This window comes from Antennarius striatus, chromosome 8, assembly GCF_040054535.1.
Source record: "Antennarius striatus isolate MH-2024 chromosome 8, ASM4005453v1, whole genome shotgun sequence".
Lineage (NCBI taxonomy): Eukaryota > Metazoa > Chordata > Actinopteri > Lophiiformes > Antennariidae > Antennarius > Antennarius striatus.
The window spans coordinates 9432644-9450263 of record NC_090783.1 but is presented as its reverse complement, the minus strand read 5'-3'; the positions used below and the strand labels follow the sequence as shown (position 1 = coordinate 9450263).

Genomic DNA, 17620 nt, shown 5'->3' with positions numbered 1-17620 from the left:
CCACACGTTGTTTCTCCCTCGGCTCCATCCGACCTGCTGTGGTCCGGCTTGGTCTGAAGCCACCAGCCTCGGTAGGACCACTTTCACTGGGGAAATGGCTACTGGCAGGGCGGGGATCAGCTCAATCTGAACATTGACAGGAAACAAAAGCCTTTGGATTCGTGGTGATGGGACTGAAGCAGCCAGATCGCAGATCATGTCATCGTCCTTCCCTCTTTCATTTCCCCTCAGATCTTTGGCTTCTGGTGTTACTGTGTTGATTGGTGATTTGTAGGTTAGAGGTTGACTGCACTCATTTCCTGTTTGGCAGCTGCTGTCGTCGAAATGAACCTCGAAATGAACACATCATGGGGGAGTCGTTTTTTTTTTTTGTCCTTCCTGTCAGTGAAATAATAAAGGCATGCATTTCATTAATTCCCATTTATCATTATTAAGTCCCATTTCATTATTATCTGATATTTAAATCATTAAACAGGTTGATGAGCACATTTTCAGCTCCAGGAATGAGAGAATATATCTGGTTCTGTTTTTATCAGTAGTTCTGTCAGGATCAGTCACTCTTAAAATGTGGCTCAACTTTCCAAGTTGCATCCAGTAGTTTGTCACCTTAGATTTTGCCCTTTTTGTTGTCTAGGATGCCTCATGATGAGTGTGACAGCCAGAATGGCTCCTGCTGCCCCAAACAACTTAACAGTCTGTATCTTAATTGCATCCTGAATGCTTACGCACCACTGAAAAGGTCGCCCGTTCTTAGGAAGTGACACAATGATGAATGGCAGTGGCGACAGGTCGGAACACGCTCACACACTTTGGTTGTGTGTGGCCTTGATTGGTTTAATGGAGCTGTTTGATGGAGCTGCTGTGAGCTAAAAAGGCAACAGCTGAGGTTTTTTATCTGACCCCTGTGGGGGGGGGCTTCATCATGTCAAGGTGGTCATACTCTCGTTAAAAGATGTCTTCATCATGCACCAATATATTTGAATAAGCTCACTTCAAGAAGTCTCCGGCTGTCACAAACTCCACTCGCTACCTGTCAATCAAGTGCCCAACCAATCAAATGAACAATATGGTTTAAGGCATCTGTTATATTAGGAGAAGTAACTACAAATGGACTTCCCAGTTAACATAATCTCATAGTGTAGCTACAAGAGGGCACAAGCCACTGTCTTATTGTGCCGGTCCCAAGCCCGGATAAATACAGAGGGTTGCGTCAGGAAGGGCATCCGGCGTAAAACTTTTGCCAAATCAAAGATGCGAATCAAACCTATGACTTCCATACCGGATCGGTCGAGGCCAGGGTTAACAACGACCGCCGTCGGCGCTGTTGACCTACAGGGCGCCGGTGGAAATTGGACTACTATTGGTCGAAGAAGGAGAGGATGAAAGTGTGCTCACACGAAGAGAGAAGAGGAGCGCCAAGAGTATAGGACTGAGAGTAGGGACATTGAATGTCTGGGCTTGCACTAGGAGGTAGTATGACGAAGCCACTGTGGCTCAGTGTAAAATAATTGAGTAAGCCACAAAAAGCCACATTCTGTGTCGAAGACAGCGGTTTGCTGTAGTAGCAAGTAAAACTTACAAATAAACATTGACTAATACCAATAATCAAATTTATTAAAATCAAAGTGTCTAAGTCAAAGTTAAAATGTCTTGTAGTCCAAGTAAAACTTACAAGTAAACATTGAGTAATATTTTGTATGACCGTATCTTCACATAGTGAATGCAAGTTTTTAATTGTTTGGGGGTGTAAAACCACACTTGTCATAGTGGGGTGTTGGGGGATACCCCCCGCATGGGGGATCGGGGGCCCCCGGGAAATTTTTTAGAAATTGGGGTTGTTTTCCTGCATTCTGGTGCATTCTGAGGGCAAAATCTTCTGTTCAGTTTACCTACAAAAATACACTAAAGTTAACAGTTCAAGCTTAACTATCTGTATTTCTATCCTACTTTATGCAGGTATAAATGTGACAAAATCTACTAGAAAACACTCTATTCTCATTTTCTTTCAATCGATCGTCCTTGCCTTGTCGTACACCAATTAGCTTATAAAAAAAAAGAATCTTTTTGTTTTTCATTGGATGAGAGGAGGTCATGACCCGAGTGCATATTTAGTGATCGGGAGCGTTCGGGTCACTTCGGCTATTTCCGATCTCTATTTCCGTTGGCATGCTTCGGCTAAATTCCGTCCGCATGAGGAAATAGCAGCGCCGGCGAAAATAGTGGCGCTAGCTAGCGAGCGGCGCTAGCTAGCGAAAAAAAAGTATTAAGTTTAGCCTTTTTTCCGTAAAAATAAGAACGCCACTGTAGCTAAACAGTCTAAAAACCTTGTAGCCAATCTGGAATTTACTTTGCCTATGGCGAAGTGGCGAATGGCTAGCGCAAGCCCAGAATGTTGGAACTATGACAGGAAAAGGTAGAGAGATGGTTGAAATGATGCAGAGGAGGAAGGTAGACATACTGTGTGTCCAAGAAACCAGGTGGAAAGGTAGCAAGGCTAGAAGTTTAGGAGCAGGGTTCAAGTTGTTCTATCATGGTGTAGATGGGAAGAGAAATGGAGTAGGAGTTATCTTGAAGGAGGAGCTTGTTAAGAATGTCCTGGAGGTGAAAAGAGTGTCGGATAGAGTGATGAGTATAAAGCTAGAAATAGAAGGTGTGGTTTTCAATGTTGTTAATGGGTATGCTCCACAGGTAGGATGTGAGCTGGAGGAGAAGGAGAAATTCTGGCTGGACTTTGATGAAGTAATGCAGAGCATATCTAGAAGTGAGAGAGTTGTCATTGGTGCAGACTTCAATGGACATGTTGGTGCAGGGAACAGAGGTGATGAGGAGGTGATGGGCAGGTTTGGAATCCAGGAGAGGAATGCATAAGGAAAGATGGTAGTTGACTTTGCAAAAAGGATGGAAATGGCTGTAGTGAATACTTTCTTCCAGAAGAGGAAGGAACATAGGGTGACCTACAGGAGTGGTGGTAGGAGCACACAGGTAGACTACATCTTGAGTAGACGGTGTAATCTGAAGGATATCAGTGACTGCAAAGTAGTGGTAGGCGAGAGTGCAGCCAAACAGCATAGGATGGTGGTGTGCAGGATGACTCTGGTGGTGAGGAAGACGAAGAGGGCAAAGGCAGAGCAGAAGATGAAATGGTGGAAACTGAAAAAGGAAGAGTGTTGCATGACTTTTAGGAAGGAGTTAAGACAGGCCCTGGGAGGCCAGGAGGTGCTTCCAGATGACTGGAAAACTACAGCTAATGTGATCAGGAAGACAGGTAGGAGAGTACTTGGTGTGTCATCTGGAAAGAAAGAGATAAGGAGACGTGGTGGTGGAATGAAGAGGTACAGGAGTGTATACAGAGAAAGAGGTTAGCTAAGAAGAAGTGGGACACTGAGAGGACTGAGGAAAGTAGATAGGAGTACGTGGAGATGCAGCGTAAGGTGAAGGTAGAGGTAGCAAAGGCCAAACAAGAAGCTTATGATGACTTGTAAGCTCAGTTGGACAGTAAGAGAGAGACTGATCTATACAGGTTGGCAAGACAGAGAGATAGAGATGGGAAGGACGTGCTGCAGGTTAGGGTGATTAAGGATAGGGATGGAAGTCTATGACAGGTGCCAGTAATGTGTTGGGAAGGTGGAAAGAGTACTTTCAAGAGTTGATGAAGAGGAAAATGAGAGAGAACAAATACTAGAAGAGGTGACTGTTGTGGAGCAGGATGTAGCAAGGATTAGTCAGGATGAAGTGAGGAGGGCACTGAAGAGGATGAAGAGTGGAAAGATGGTCGGTCCTGATGATATACCTGTAGAGGTTTGGAAGTGTCTTGGAGAGGTGGCAGTAGAGTTTCTGACTGGGTTGTTCAACAGGATCTTAGATAGCGAGAAGATACCTGAGGAATGGAGGAGAAGTGTGCTGGTGCCCATTTTTAAGAACAAGGGAGATATGCAGAGTTGTGGCAACTACAGAGGAATAAAGCTGATGAGCCATACAATGAAGTTATGGGAGAGAGTAGTGGAAGCTAGACTAAGGGCAGAAGTGAACATTTGTGAGCAGCAGTATGGTTTCATGCCAAAAAAGAGTACTACAGATGCAGTATTTGCTTTGAGGATGTTGATAGAGAAGTACAGAGAAGGCCAAACAGAGCTGCATTGTGTTTTTGTAGATCTGGAGAAAGCTTATGACAGGGTGCCCAGAGAGGAACTGTGGTATTGTATGAGGAAGTCTGGAGTGGCAGAGAAGTATGTTAGAGGGGTAAAGGACATGTATGAGGACTGTAAGACAGTGGTGAGGTGTGCTGTAGGTGTAACAGAGGAGTTCAAGGTGGAGGTGGGACTGCATCAGGGATCAGCTCTGAGCCCCTTCTTGTTTGCTATGGTGATGGACAGGCTGACAGACGAGAGTAAACAGGAATCTCCATGGACTATGATGTTTGCAGATGACATTGTGATCTGCAGTGAGAGCGGGGAACAGGTGGAGGAGAAGCTAGAGAGGTGGAGGTTTGTCCTGGAAAGGAGAGGACTGAAGGTTAGCCGCAGTAAGACTGAGTGCATGTGTGTAAATGAGAGGGACCCAAGTGGAAGAGAGAGGTTACAGGGAGAAGAGATCAAGAAGGTAGAGGATTTTAAGTACTTAGGGTCAACAGTCAAGAGCAATGTAGAGTGTGGAATAGATGTGAAGAAGCGTGTACAGGCAGAATGGAACGGGTGGAGAAAAGTGTCAGAAAGGAAAGGTGTACAAAACCGTGGTGAGACCAGCGATGTTGTTTGGTAGAGACAGTGTCACTGAGGAAAAGACAGGAGACAGAGCTGGAGGTAGCAGAGATGAAGATGCACTCTGGGAGTGACCAGGAAGGATAGGATCAGGAATGAGTACATCAGAGGGACAGCACATGTTAGAGGTTTTGGAGATAAAGTCAGAGAGGCCAGACTGAGATGGTGTTCTGGGATTTTGTTTTTTTAAGGACAGCAGACAGTGTAAAATACAAGATATTTATTTGTCATTTCAAATCATGTATAGGTTGAGTAGCTGTACAATAATATCATCAATAGGTTGAGTATGAGTCCAATAACATCATCGATGATATTGACAGACAGACAGGTTCAACAGACAGACAAGTTCAACACATACTTATCTAAGCATGATGAGAGCTCTGGAGACGATGAAAAAGTCCTCCGGTGTGTTGCTGCAGAATATTCTGGGTACAGGAAAAAACTTCAAGTACCAAATAGAAAATGGATCACATATCTTTTTATACCCTAAAGGTGTGACTAGGGGGAGGTATTAACCTCGGCCCATCTGCTTTCAACCAGTTCTTTACGGGCTTTCAGTTGGTACGTCATGACCTCCAGACATTACCAAAAATATCAAGTCGACAGTTTCACAAAACTATTTGATGACATAATATAATTAGTCAAGCGAACCCTGTGAGGATCTGCTGCAGACATTCTTTGGATGACCCTGTGCAGAAACATACGTTCTAATTTCAGGTATAGTATATGAAATGATCTGGCTAGTTTCTCTGTCAGTGTCTAACTTCTCCCAAGGATACCCACAGTCATGCAAGCATTTCCAAATATGGTCTAACAGGAATTATTTTCGTGCAGAGTCTTCATAACCTCGAGACATCCTGGGGCCACCTTCACAAGTGCTGGATGATTTGACACACACAACAATCCAGATCTTTGGTTCAATTAAATATTATCTTATTATATTATTGTATTATTTTATTGTATTAAAAACTTGCCACCACAATGGTTTGGACATGTCCAGAGGAGAGATAGCGAATATATTGGTATAAGGATGCTGAGTTTTGAGCTGCCAGGGAGGAGGCCTAGAGGAAGACCAAAGAGGAGGTTTATGAATGTAATGAGGGAGGATATGAAAGTAGTTGGTGTGAGAGAAGTGGATGCAAAGGACAGGGTTAGATGGAGGCAATTGATACGATGTGGCGACCCCTGAAGGGAGAAGCCGAAAGAAAAAGAAGAAGAAGAGTGTCATAACTGTTCCACCATTTTCATATTTTTGAACAGTGTCTAAACAGCAGGAACGACACAGAAAATGGCAACGATTTCTAAGTGAAACTAGCTGGTTAGCACGAACAGTCTGTCCAGCTACGGTTTCCATTTGGAATGGAACAATATCTAAAATGCTCCTCGAGCATCTGACAGAAATACTCTGAAGTAACTACCTGTACATACAGTTCTGTTCATGTAGTCAGCTAACAGACTTATCGCTTCTCTAAAATTTATTTTCCACTTGCTCTTTTGACAGGTGCATTTTCCTTTAACGTTAGCTCCTTTCCCATTCTCACCATTAGTTAGCTTTCTTTCTCCAGTTAGCATGCTAACATTCATCTACGGCTTCGCAATGCCCGCCCAGTACAATCCATGATTTGCCAACACAAAGTCGTTACGTCACCACATTGATTTTTGACAACGTTGGGTAGGCTTGGCTTATAATACCAATACATTTGTTTTCATATGTTTGGTATGAAGTCTGATATTATTGTTTTATCGTGGAATTTCCACGGGTTCCCGTTAGTCTGAATATTAATGTACCTGATCTCTGAACGCAGAAGGGGTTGATTGGAAAAAGAACACCTCTCTCACTCTTTTCATCTGCAGTCTACCCTCCATCCCACCTCTTCCCCCATACTAGCTCTGCTTTCACACTGTACCTCCATTGCTGCCGGCCCCCACTAACACCATTATTCCATTAGATACCACTTGATGTGGTCGGGATGGGCGCCGCTCCTCGCAGCAGTCAAGCTGTCTCATTAGAACCAAATTGAATCAGCCCGTCAGCGTCGCTATCTCACTGCGATTCAATCTCATCCAGATACGGAAGTTGAAATGTGGTGTTTTTGATCAGGTGTTTGATCTGTGATATCACAAATAGTCAAGCAAACTCTGGCAAGAAGAGATGGCAAATCACAACCAGGAGGCCACATCCAACAAGAACGCGACACATGGACTTTTAGGACGAAGGGCTCTGTGATTAAAACTCACAGCTGTCTTAAACGGGAGCCATCAGGAAGTTGGGGAAATTCTGGGGGCGGCAGTGGCTCAGCGGTAGAGCAAAACGTCTTAGGACCAGATATTCGTCCAGCCATCGGTGGTTCTAATCCCGCTCCTGCCGGACATCCTCAGAGTGTGAGCTAACAGTGGGGGTTTCAGCTCACCTCTCAGCCACTGCCGAGGCGCCCTTGAGCAAGGCACCACCACCCCTACAAGCTGCTCATTGGGGCGCACCCCGAAGTCGCGACCGATCACTCTGCCTCCCCCAGTCATGTGTGATTATTAATCATGTGTGATTAATTGCATGCCAGCAGGACCCTAGTGTGTTGTGTTTACAGGGGCCTGTATACAGTGTTTGTGTGTGTGCTGTGCTACTAACACGTATATATGTATATGCATGTACCACAAGGAGTGTAAAGATAATTTCCCCGTTTGTATGGACAACAAAGTGTGTTTAATCTTAATCTTTTAATCTTTAATAAACGATACAGAACCAATGTTGAGCTTGGCCCCCATGTCCTGGTGGCGCTGTGCAGTTGGAAGAAAGGAGGCGTCTCGGGTGAATTGTAGCTGTAAGACAGGCGGCAGGCTGTTATGTAACGGGATGGGCGAGTGTGATAATGATTCAGATCGGTCAAACCGGGGTTTTTTGGATTGCATAAGACGACTCTTATCTGGTGAACTCATTGATGCACGTGTTCGTGTCCTGCTGGAAAAGTTTCCTCGGCAGCTCTTCCAGCAGGACACTAGCATCGCGCTGGGTCACACTTGAGAAGGTAGAGGCTGGCGAAGTGTGTGATCTCAAGGAAGCAACAGGTGGCAGAGGAAATAAAGCAGCAGAAACTCAGCCTCACAGCTGGCGCTCCGTTAGAGTCTTTTGGTTTCTGTGGAGAAGATCTGGTGTTTCGCTGGGTATCCGCTCTCAGAAACACCTCAGTGCCCGCTTTGTATCTGCAGCGCTGTACAAGATGTTTGGAAGAACTGGTGCTATAAAGTTTTATTTTATACGCTTCCTACAATCAACAGCTTGTTTCAGCTTCACACTCTGAGGTGTCAAGTCCTCCATGTTTCTCCTGGACTCTGAAGCGTTTGTTCTTCCGATTATACCCTTCTTATTTTTATCAGATGCGACCATTCCTGCCTTTTAAAATGCCCATGGTCTTTCACAGCTGTGTGTTGGGTCTGGTCCGGTTTGGTTTGAGTCGGTTCTGCCAGAGCCTGAGTCACTCAGATGATTCAGATCCTTCATTTGGGGCTGATCTGAACTACGGGCACGTGAATGGTCTCATTTTTATATGCAAGAAAACAAAGTGGAATTTTGCAGGTTGTTTCCCTTAAGCAGCTCTTTCATGAGAAATATAAAAATCCAGTTAGCATGTTGTATTGCTGAGACTTCACTGAAGTAAATTGTGACACAGAACCTCAGTACAGCATTTTATAAGATCCTATTAGATGAATTTTCCGTTTATTCTTGCATTTCAAATTTAATTTCTTTCTCTTTTCTCTCATGCCATTCTGTTTGTGTGATTCTCTGTCATACATTTTGAATGAGCTGCGTTAGTCAGAGCCTGAGAAGGGAAGAGGAATTTCATTACCAATAACTGCTTTGCCATTTCTGTCACAAATAAATCCCTTCATCCTGTTTCTGGTGTGAAACTGCAGACAAATCTCCAAATAAAACTAGAAGGGCACTCAGTAGAGTTCTCACCTCCACCAAGGCCAAATGTGTGCTTTAATTAAACTTTAATACAGTGATCAGATTCCAAAATTGAAAGAAATTTTTTCTAGATCATTCCAGTTAACAGTGTTGGGTTATTTATCAGATAAATACAGGAATAGATGACCCCTAGGTGGGGTCATAGTTAATAAGCAGCATGGTACTCGTGGGTCTCTACATGTTCATCCAGTATGTGTCTCTCCATAGTAAGGTTTAATAATGGAATGCACTCCTTCAACCTGTCCAGGACCAGCAGCCGTGACGCCATCAGCTGGGTGGCGTCACGCCATCGGGGGAAAACGGATGCAGCACTCAGCGTCCTCTTCTAGCACCTCTGTGTATATGCGGTCTGTAAATGTGGAGGTTTTCTGTCCACAGTGAAAACAGACACACCTGGCAGTATAGTGGTACCATAGTATGGAAGCACTTCGTTAATGAGTCACCAGGAAGAGAGGATGAAATTTGGATGTTAGATTTAGAGCAGTCATGCTGACACCTTTGACTTTATTGAACTGTTTTTCAGGCTCGTTATAAGCAGAGTCTGGACCCCACGGTGGACGAGGTGAAGAAACTCTGCACGTCGCTGCGGCGCAATGCCAAAGAGGAGCGAGTCCTCTTCCACTACAACGGCCATGGGGTCCCTCGGCCCACTGTCAATGGAGAGATTTGGGTCTTTAATAAGGTATCGCACACAAACCATCTGCTGAAACAAACACCAACCAGGAACGTCTGTAGCTTTACTGCGTCAAATGTCCAAAAAGACTTAAATGTCTTTTGGAAGAGATCAGAGCTACTGATTTACATGCAAATCACAAAAGCAATTATACTTTTAATGGAAGTTTTGCAAGTAGACCCCGGGAAACAAATTATATCTGTACTTAAATTGAAATGAAGCCTCCCCAGATTGTTCCCAAGCGTTACTCATTCATGCTTCCAGAAAAACCACACAGCCTCTGATCCTGTCAGAGGAAACATGGAGACGCAGAGGCAAAGACAAAGTAGTTTGTGATTGAAATCTGCAGCAGACTCCAGGAGATGACTGATTTATGACGGGAAGTTAGGCTGAGCAATCAGAGTGTCATCCCGTTAGAATCACATCCCCAACGGCTGCAGAACATAGAACATCTCCTGCATATGAGCTTCTTCTGTGGGGCTTTTAAACCTAAACTAGAATAAATTTTCACTGCAGTTACCTAAAACTGACTGCATGCAAATCCTCGCAAAATGAAGGAACAGGGAAGCTAATTAGAAACGTTCCTTCACTATACTGTAATAATGTGATAACGAAACCAATCAGAGGGAAGCCAAGCCTGTGTGAGAGCTCTCATTGGATCAGTGAGTGTGAAGCTATGTGGCGGCAGTTCCACACCTTCCGTCACGTCAAGAAGAGTACTGTTCGTAGGAACTTGTGTTCTTCTTGGTGGTTGCTTTACGTTTTGGTTGTACTTAATGCCAGTTAATGAATTATTGATGATGTACCACTTCCTTCTACACACAGACCATCAAAGCGATCGGGATTTTCTTGAAAAGTACCAAAAATTTAATGCCTTGCTGCTGCCGGCGCTGAGCTGTCGCCTCTCTGGGCCTGATGTCCTCTTCCTTTACTCCTTGTTTTACTCTTTATGCACATCCCTTTGCCTATAAAATGCTCCTCCTGCCACCAGCTGCTAAAATAAATAGATGAGAGGGGACCTGCTGCCTCTACTAGTCAGGATAGAAACACCCAGACAAAGAAAACAGATCCGGGTCCACCTTCAATGGAAAATCATTTTAGTTGATGATTCAAAACGGTAGCAGTGGCTTTCCAGGGTTTTCTTTTGTCGTGTGACTGATGGGAGGTCAGAGGTATGTTGTGTCGTCGTCGTCGAGGGATGTGCTGTAGAACCATTAATAGAAGCGATCGGACCTTTATAGCGACGTGATTGTCAGATTGATGACACACCGTTTCACTCTGCATTCCCATTTATCTGTATGTCACTATTTTCTGTTCGACTATTTCTCTCCTCCTTCGCTTCGCTCGCTCTTCAAACAGCTGAAGAGTTAATAATTAAACACAAGTCCATAAAAGTGAGCTATCAGCAATAACACCATGTGCTGTCCCTTTCACCCTCCCTTTCCTCCAGAATTACACCCAGTACATCCCGCTGTCCATCTACGACCTGCAGACTTGGATGGGCAGCCCGTCCATCTTCGTCTATGACTGCTCCAATGCCGGAATCATCGTCAAGTCCTTCAAACAGTTTGCCCTGCAGAGAGAGCAAGAGCTGGAGGTGGGCTTGATACACACACACACACACACACACACACACACACACACACACACACACACGCACACGTCATGGTTTACGGCGTGTCAGAATGCAGCAGCAGGGAGTTAATCGTCAGTTTGTTGCACAAACAGCTGGAGGTGCAGCAAACTTCTGCCCTTTGTGAGTTATCATGGAGATGTCAAATGTACACACACTGCTGATACACATACAGACACACACACTCAAAACCTGGCCTGAGAGGCGTTGGCTACACAAACACACACATTGTGTTTGCCACACAGATACACACTGCCATGGATGTGTTTTCTTTTTTATTCTGATCCCTCTCTACTGTCTGCGGCGTGTCGGGCCAGTCCCTAATGAGACGCGCTGTCATTCATTTAAATTATTCATGGGAAAGTTTCAGTCCGGCCGTAGGTGAGCTGGAAACGAGGGAGACGAAGGTACAGGATGAAGGCGACTGAGAGGAGGGATGGGGGCAAAGAACGAATGCTGCGTCGGGCTTAAAGGTGAAGCGGCAGATAAACTGCTGAGTCGCTGCAGTGTTTTGAGAGAGCGAGTCGCATCTCTTACCCCTCCTCTCCCAGCCTCTCCTGCAGGGGGTCAAAGATGGGTCACGCTATTAGAGCTAACAGCTTGACTTTTATTCACACATGCAGTCAGATGGATGTGATTTACTCACAAGCTCTCATATTAACATGTTGGAGGAAATTTGCGACTAGTTTGCACTGCTGTAGGAAAGAACAACCGAAGCACAGCGTCTCTAGGGCTGAGGGCGAAAAGCAGAGCTCATTCAGATGCAACCTTCTTGGGTAGTAAAGGATCCGCTCGATGGATCCCCGAGCATCCCACCCGATCCCAAGATTCAAGCCGGTGACGCTAACACGGTGTGGGCGACGGCACCGCTGTCGGAGGACGAGGAGCCTGCACTCACATCACAGGTCAGCTCTTTGCTGCCACGCCTGTCAGTTCTGTCAGCATGGATCACAGCTTCCAGGCTTATCCCTCAGGCCTGCCTTTTTCAAAAAGTACTGTGTGTGTGTGTGTGTGTGTGTGTGTGTGTGTGTGTGCGCGTGCGCGCGCGCGTGCGTGCGTGCGTGCAGAGCTATACCTTTGCTTACGTCGACTGGAGTTAAGTCGTTGTCGATTATACCTAAGTTTTCAAAAAAAAAAAATACATGGAAAAATAAAAATAGGGTTTACGTCATTTACTCCACATTACGTCCGTCCAACACAAATACCGGAATCATAAATTCACTAGTAAATCATTTAAAACACTAAATATGTTTACAATAAATCAAAATAAAAACATATAATACAGTGCGCCCTCGTGCATTCACGTATCAATGCTAGCGACTTCACCTCATCGCAGATTTTTGGTTGGCAGTCATGTGATACCGTACACGCATTCCATTGGCTGACGGCACCCGGAAGTGCGTTCCGTTCGGTCAGTCTCGGACTTTTTCCTGGGACACAAAAGAGCTTTAAACAGTCTATCAGAGTGTGGGAAAAGGTAATGCAGATAGATGGTGGTTTAATATCAGTATGGGGAGGATCATGAACGTTTAAATTATCGTTAATAATAAGATAAATAATCTTATTATTTGTTCCTTAATCGCTTGTGGTTCCTGAAACTTATAAACCACAAAGAACGAGGACGCACTGTACATGTTAGATATGCTATCTCTGCCCCCTGGTGAGCCTATCACTGGATCCCTTCCAGTTTGCTTACCAGCCTGGCATTGGGGTGGACGACACCATCATCGTCCTCCAACAACAGACCCTCTCTCACCTGGAGAAGCCTGTGAGCACTGTGAGGATAATGTTCTTTGATTTCTCCAGTGCTTTCAACATAATTCAACCAACACTTCCGAGAGACAAGCTGGTGCACACTGACTTGGACCACCACCTCACAGACCGGAGTTTAGACTACCTTACCAACAGCCAACAGTTTGTGGGGACCCGGGACTGTGTGTGTTAAACACTGTTGTCAGCAGCACAGGACAGCACTTCACTCTCTACACTGCAGAATTCTTCTACAACTCCCCCACTTGTCACCTGCAGAAGTTCTCTGATGACTATAAGATGGTCGACCTCATCACTGATGGGGACAACAGGGAGTACAGAGAACAGACCCAAGAATTTGTGGACTGGTGCCACCTCCTGATCAATATGGGGAAAACCAAGAACCTGGTGGGGGATATCCATAGAGGGGCACTCTGCCCGGTGACACCGGAGAAGATCCAGGGAATGGACATTGAAGTGGTGTCGTCGTATAAGTGTGTTCACCTCAACAATAAACTGGACTGGTCAAACAACACCAATGCGCTGTACAAAAAGGATCAGAGCAGACTGCTCAGGAGCCTGAGGTCTTTTGGAGTGCAGGGGCCACTCCTGAAGACCTTCTATGACACCGTGGTGGCCTCGGCTATTTTTCATGCTGGGGGAGTGGCATAAGTGCAGCCGATAGGATTGGACAGGCTGATTAAAAAGGCTGGCTCTGTCCTAGGATATCCCCTGGACTCAGTGGAGGTAGTTGGAATAAGGAGGATGATGGCCAAGCTGTTATTAATAATGAAGAATGAGTCCCACCCCTGCAGGGCATATTTGTAGGTCGTAAATAGTAAATTAATATGCATATCTGTATGTGTGCATGTGTGTATGTATGTATGTATGTTTGACTGAGGTATGTATGTTTGAACGCCCTCTTCTCTGCTGCAGCAGTGGTTCAAATGTACCCACTGTGGAACGATTTAAGGTTATCTTATCTTAATGTCATGTTATTTGCCCGTAGCAACCCCAGTGAGGGAGAAGCAGCTGAAGACAAGATGGTGACGTATTTCTGTACTATATAAAAAAATAAAAATTGTTTTTCAGGTTAAAAGTATTTTTCAGGTTAAAAGCAATTAAAATAGATTATTACTATTGAGTTATAATTAGATTATTATTATTAAATATTAGTATATTATTAAAATGTGTTCATAAATAAAGTTCAGTACAGAACTTGGAATGGCAGTCTTCAGTTTTGCCTGGAGATGAGTTAAATTGACTCATGTGGCATCTCCTGGAACCAGTTAAAGACTTAAGTCGATGTTTATCTGTACATTAAGAATGCTTTCAGCAAAGACTTGAGGGAGGAGCTTTATGTCAGGGTCCGCCCCCGCTGCCTGTCCTCAGATGAGTGTGACAGCGCTTCTGTTTTAAGCTTGTGAAGCGGTTGCGGCTGGAGGACTGTAGAAATGCTTGATTGGTCATTTGTGATGACAGAAGTGAGTTCGGTGCCCTCCAAAGGTGTTGGCTGCACAAAGTTATTTTCAAAAGTGGGGTGTGGGGGTGCTTAACATCCATGAATATTTTCACTTCTCTACCAGGGCGATCACCCGTCTCACCCACTCATGCAGGAAATACATAAAGGGGAGGGCTTATAGATGATGATGAGAGAGGCAACGACTTACAGCGACTTTTAAATCGTCCAAGAGAGATTCCTGACACCCCCCCAGCATAGGTGGTCCTGAGGGAAATGTGCTCAGAAGGCACGCAAAGACACACATGCAGTGCTTCATCACACTGGTGACACATGTACCGATGCCCTGGTTTGACGTAGCATGACAGGCCTGATCTCACCGGGCGCCGCTGCTCGAATGATTCTCTGATGTAGATGAAGGGCATGAAGGGAAAAGCCTGAAGTAAAGATGTGAGGAGGAAGTAGGGGGGAGATGTTTTATCACTCCACCAGAGCACCTCTATCAGCTCCCCCTTCTCCCCCCCTTCACTCCAGTCAGTGTGTGCGTGTGTGTGCAGCGAGTGCTCTATTATAGGACCACCTGCCTCCTTTTAAATATCTCATCACTTCCTGCATGCACTCAGGAGACAAGTGCGCTGCATTAGCCACAGACCGGAAAAGTGTGTGTGTGTGTGTGTGTGTGTGTGTGTGTGTGTGCGCGTGCGCGTGTGCGCCCTGCAGCAATCACAGCTAAGACATCCTGCACTGGCAGAGCTCTGTGTGTGTTTGTTGCAGGCATTTCCAAGATGCTCACAATAATCGTGCATTTTAATGATTCTTTTTTTCCTGTACATCTGTAAAATGCATCGTTTGAGCGGAGTTGTGTTACAGTAGCGTTGCGTACGTTTGCGTGAGAATATCCATCGGCTCTGAGTGGCATGTCTGAAATCACCCCCACAGGATTAGGCTCATAAATTAGTGTCACATTTGGAAAACAGTTCCTCAGAAATTAAATTGTACCTTGATATCCCAGTGGAATGGAGAGAAAAGAAAGCTGCCCTGGTTATTTTCATTCTAATTTGTGAGATTACGTTATGCTAATACGATAATTACGATGGATGCTCGGCATTAATCAGCTCGCTGTCTTGTCCTATTTACTATTCGGATTACTGCAGTTGGCTGACACTTTCTCCACATTCCTGTCAGGAGAAGAATTCCATCCGAGGCTGAGAGACTCTGCAATCTCATCGCTTTGTTTGTGAAGTGTGTCTCTGCAAGCCTCTTCAGTAGAGAGGAAGTGGAGGGATGATGGCGAGAAGACTGGCAGAGATCTGTCCACACATTTTGATATGAGAAACAGCTGTGTGTACATTTACATATACGTTTACATGCTTCCTAATTAAGATGAATCTTCAGTGTTTTCAGAACGATGATTTATTCATGTGTGTGCAAATCTCCAACGGAGAGCACCTTCCTTCCACCACTTAAAGGCTCGGCTAATGACTTTTTGGACTAACAGAGAGCAGGAGGCATTATAGAAATCTACAGTGCCTCATCACAACATGTGAAATGCATAACTGGGAACAAGACTGAACATTTGAATCGGATCAAAGTTTTGTGACTCGAATCCTTTTTCCTTTTGTCAAGCGAGTTTTTTCCTGTTTCCAGCCACTGCTTCATTTCTCACCTACTTTGATCACACAGGGAACCTGCTTTTTTGTGTCATCCCATCTGTGTGTGTTTAGATAAATAAAGTTGTATTCAATGCAGGGTATCTCACCCTGGCCCGTATAAAATATTTCCTCCATAAAATCTTAGATGTATTAATTTTGATGTGGTTATGATTGATTATTATTGAGAGATGATTTATTAATTACTTTCCCAAATCAAGCCTCTGAACCTGCCATGTTAAGTGATTTGATAACTGTAAAAAGAAATAATCTGACATGTCTTCAAGAGACACTTTCCACACTCCATTTTATTTGCTGTGCAGTAATACTCTAAAGCTGCTGTCTGTTAAAACCGGACATTCAAAAATGATGCTAGGAATAACCGAGACATGTTTGCGTAAAATCACGGATAATAATCTGTAATCTGTTTAGGGAAGTCTTCATTCACACCCTTGATTTATTTACAACAACACAGGAAGAGACAGAAACCCTATTGAACCCTTAGATAACAAATCAGAACATAAACTCTTATATTGTTTCAGGCTCCAAGTTTATTTAAAGCATCATATGCTTTAAATACTGCAGTCCCAATGTGTGGGAATAACAGTTTATTCTGTTATTTACCTGCCAAAGGTGTAAACAAAGTAAATGTTTCCTCGCTCTGATCAGTAATTACATTATCATGCCATTCTCAGGCTTGTGGTAACGGTGGGCTGTTTTCTTTCAAGAAGGTAAAAAATGACCAGATTGTCGTCTTGGTGTAACTCGTGAGTCCGTATGATCTTTTATTCCCCTGAGCGACACAAACAAGCCAGTTTCACCTCCTTAAGTCAGGATTGTTCTCCCATGTCTATCTGTCTGTCTGACTGTTGTTCGCTCCTACGTCAGGTCAGCTCAGTGATGCAGAGTGAACGTAACGCTTTTGTCATCTGTGTCCAGGTGGCAGCAATCAATCCCAGCCACCCGCTCGCCCAGATGCCGCTGCCACCTTCCATGAAGAACTGCATCCAGCTGGCTGCCTGCGAGGCCAGCGAGCTGCTGCCTATGAACCCCGACCTCCCGGCTGACCTCTTCACTTCCTGCCTCACCACACCCATCAAAATCGCCCTGCGATGGTGAGCCGCCTCTCACGCGTTATTTCTGGCCTCCACAGGTGATCGTAGCTTTGCTTGAAGCGCCGCTGGTTGTTGCTCAGCTGGTTTCATGAACGGCATGATGCTCCACGTTGGTCACGCATTTGCTTTAGCTTCAGGCAACACTGAACTGTGGTGCTCATGAATCATGCATCATGTAATCCTGGGATACCAGTCACGATCTACGTACTGATAATTCATCGGGTTTATTCTGAATCACCTGGTTATATTTTATGTGGTTATTTTTATGGGATACAAAGAATCTGGGTTTTTGTAGGATGATGACACTGATTGATAAACTCCACTGTAAGTTACCAGTCAAGAGTCAAGAAGAAACATGTCCGACTCTTTAGAACACATTTTGACCAGACCAGGAGTAAATTCAAAGGCTCTTGGACTCGATTTGAGGTTGTGATGATTTTCCAGTTGAGCTTAAGGTTATTGACACATTTTGCGACAGATAAATCCTCCCCTGAACAGAACATGAGACCGAGCATTACTCCGTAAAGCCTTGCAGCAGCGTGCCAGATCAGTGCTCGGATGCTCCGGGAACACCATGACGGATGCTGTGCAGAGAGCAAACATTCCTCCGGAGTGTGATCC

The 17620-nt window shown here is 44.7% G+C and overlaps 1 protein-coding gene across 3 annotated transcripts in view; it reads left to right on the top strand.

Moving 5' to 3' along the window:
- The window catches only part of rptor (regulatory associated protein of MTOR, complex 1), a 120397-nt gene that overhangs the window by 28044 nt on the left and 74733 nt on the right, over positions 1–17620 (top strand). For all 3 annotated transcript variants that reach the window (XM_068321047.1, XM_068321046.1, XM_068321045.1), the window contains exons 5-7: positions 9245–9403; positions 10845–10991; positions 16824–16999. In XM_068321047.1, the coding sequence (XP_068177148.1) occupies positions 9245–9403; positions 10845–10991; positions 16824–16999 (482 nt within the window). The remainder of the gene's footprint in view (positions 1–9244; positions 9404–10844; positions 10992–16823; positions 17000–17620) is intronic.